This window comes from Rhinopithecus bieti, unplaced genomic scaffold (assembly GCF_001698545.2).
Source record: "Rhinopithecus bieti isolate Rb0 unplaced genomic scaffold, ASM169854v2 scaffold_56939, whole genome shotgun sequence".
Lineage (NCBI taxonomy): Eukaryota > Metazoa > Chordata > Mammalia > Primates > Cercopithecidae > Rhinopithecus > Rhinopithecus bieti.
This window is the reverse complement of record NW_016822085.1, coordinates 9,766-12,975: the sequence shown is the minus strand read 5'-3', so window position 1 is coordinate 12,975 and position 3,210 is coordinate 9,766. Positions and strand designations below refer to the sequence as shown.

The window sequence follows — 3,210 nt, the reverse complement described above, 5'->3', positions numbered from 1 at the left end:
TCTTTTTTTTTTTCTTTCTTTCTTTCTTTTTTTTTTTCTTTTTTTTTTTTTACCACAACTGCAAGGAATTGAAATCTGTCAACAATTCAAATGAACAGCGAAACAGATTCTCCTCCAGCACCTCCAGAAAGGAACCCAGCCTCCCACCATCTTGATTTTAGCCCCACTGGGCTAAAATGAAACCTGTGTGGGACTTCTGACCTACAGAACTGTAAGATCAACAAGAAAGTAGCTAAGTTGATGGTGATTTGCTGTAAATTCATCTCATCCCTTAAAAGTGTTTGTGTTTTTAAATGGACATTATGAATGTAGCAGTAACAAATAAATATATTGTATAAATATATAACCTTTATAAATAAATATACATATTCAGGGTACGTGTCCTGAATTTTTACTTATCTGTGTGAGCCATCAGAAAGATTAAAAATTATTTTACTAATAAGTTTATATTAAATACATTTCGTTGTGACATTACAAATTAAAACTGTGTAAAAGAAATGCTTAACAATTAACCTGATATTAAATTTGCAAGAGTCTTAGGTAAATCCGATCTAGATTTGTCATAATTTTAATTAGCTACTCAAAAATGTCATAAAAGAATAGTTACTAAGAAGGCCAGAATCTTCCCATTTTGAAAACATGAGGCAAACATTTTAAAATGCTACTTTTCTAAATAGGTAACTCAGTTTCAAACACTGAATTTGAAAAGGCACAGAAACATTTGAAATAGCTTTTATTCCTCTCTAGCATGTAAGGAGTTTTATTTGATGTTATCTTAAGACATGTCCCCTCATTTCTTGCTGTGCAACAAATAAAACAAGAAATACATTAGCAACTGCTAGAAATCTCTGGTTCTCTTTATTTCTTTATGATTCCAGTGGAATAATTTTATTTCTGTGACCAAAAAACATGTCACAAGCCAAGTTGTATATATTGTTAGCAAGTGGGTAATAAACATAATGCTTATAATGTTATTTTTTTCTTCAGTAGGATTATTTTCCCCTCCCAAATTATGCTATTTATTTTGGGGGTTTTGTTTATTTGTGTGTTTGTGTCTAGTAGTTGCACACAGTATGTTCCGTCTAAAAATACAGCAAATCCATTCCACTTACCAAACTATCCCCTGAGCCCCAGAGCCAATAGGCTTTAGATTCTGGTAGCGCTTGAGAACTGTGAAGGTTGAGTCTCCCACTTCCACACTGTAGAACTGGTTGTCAACTTTGCTTTTGCTCATGTTGTAATGTTTGGCAATATATGACACATCCACTTGTTTATCGAATCCCTGTCAAAAAGAAGAACAGCAAAAACATGAGGCAAGTGAACAGGCAGAATGATAATGAGATGTACAGAAACTTGTTCTTTTAATGATTACTAACAGCCATCTATCATCTAGTTCATGAAGTTCACATAGAAAAAAATATGTATCAGTCCATGCAAGATTACCTGGAGTAAAAGAGCTTAGGGAAAAAATGCAAATAAATTGGTTTTTTTTTTTCAACATTAAAACTATTTATAATAGACGAATCTTAGATTTGATTCACATAATCTTTTCTAAAGTATCTCATAAAGACATTCATTTATAGAATAAACATCTCTATCTACTGAACATGCATTGGTCTCAGAGGTTATATTAGATCCTTCAGGATTCAAGTACATAAGACAAAGATGATCACTCGTCATCCATTATACCAGTCACATGAGGACAGATAAAGATTGTATCTACAACCCTTTCTCAGAAAGAACTAAGATACAAACTTATGCAAAGTTTTAATTATTTTAATTGGGTAAACTTGAATTAAACAGTCTTGACTTCATTTGTCCTCATTAATATCACAAATGCTATTGTTCTGAAGTAAGCATAGCAAAATTTTGGTTCGAATTAACATTATTCTAAAATACCACATGACACTTTATTTTTTAGAAGCTTAGATTTTAAATATCTTAATTCTTGCATTTTTTGTTTATTTTTGAGAGAACTTCATCTATCAATTATATTTAGTAATCGAAGAGTCTGTCTTTAAAATTTTGAACCATAATACATATGTTGAATATAAATATCCATTACCTGTGATTATTTATCCACAAATGATCTTATATTGTATTTATGACACAAATAGTAAGAATTCTACAGCTAGAAGGGACCTCACAGAACATCATCTGGTCCATTCCTGTGGCACACACTGGTGGATGCCTTCCCAGTAGTCAACCCTTCTTGCTGATTTTATTCAGGTTTTAAGCACCCACATTTTCTGTGAGATCCTCCCCAATTGTTTAACTGAAAATTAAACAATCCATGCCAGTGGTTCTTATTAAAGGTGGTTTTGACCCATTTGGGGCATTTAGATTTGTGGGCAGGTTTTTAAATGCCACAATAAGGGGAGAGGTACAGTTTAGATTGATTTGGTTTGTCAAAGAATGCTGGTTGTCCTACAAGAAGTGAGACGTGAGACATTCCCACGCAATGAATAATTTCTCACATACCTCACAACTTGTGAGTGTCCTGCCAAAGCTTTAATTAGTGAAAAATCTGCCTATAATGTTTTGAGTCCAGAATCTAAACCAAAGACTTTTTGTGTAATTTTAACATACATGAACTTTTCCGAAAATCGCATTCTGATATAATTTGAAAGATTTAAATCTCCTTAGGCTCTGAACCTCTGGATTGATAATAAAACTATTTTTCCTGGAAAGTTGTGGCATTTCATTTCTAAATAAAAACTTGAAATAAAAGTACTATCTAATTTTCCCCATATTCCCTTAGAAAGAGACCCAAGCAGCATTAGGGATGTAAATGAGGAGAATACAGTGGAGCCCATGGGAACACGGGTGGCAAAACCTACAAATCCAGTGCTAGGATCACGAGACCCCCAGATAGCTGAGACAGGCTCCAGAGTACAATATGTGTGACAGGCACCAACCTATGATTGCATCGGATATGATGACAGCATTCACTGAAAATGCACCAAGACCCCAAAGAATAGAATGGACTTAGAGAACTTAGTTTGCTTGGACAGGAAGCCAAAAATTCAAGTGATCTGTAAATGCAATAATAAAAGGTCTGAAATCAAGAAAGCAGTTTGTGGAGCACGGGATAGGGAATTAAACAAGACTATTAAAAATCAGGACATTGCAAGCCTATTCAAGGAGACAACAACAGGGTTTAGAATTTAGACAATGGGTGTGGACAGTGGCAGAAACAAGAACATTAGT

At 33.8% G+C, this 3,210-nt stretch overlaps 1 protein-coding gene across 4 annotated transcripts in view; it reads right to left on the bottom strand.

Moving 5' to 3' along the window:
* Nucleotides 1–1,295, bottom strand: part of MAPK10 (mitogen-activated protein kinase 10) — a 147,384-nt gene extending 146,089 nt beyond the window's left edge. For all 4 annotated transcript variants that reach the window (XM_017860790.1, XM_017860793.1, XM_017860791.1 and 1 more), the window contains exon 1: nt 1,113–1,295. In XM_017860790.1, the coding sequence (XP_017716279.1) occupies nt 1,113–1,234 (122 nt within the window). In that variant the 5' untranslated portion in view covers nt 1,235–1,295. The remainder of the gene's footprint in view (nt 1–1,112) is intronic.
* Between the last annotated feature and the right edge of the window lie 1,915 nt (nt 1,296–3,210).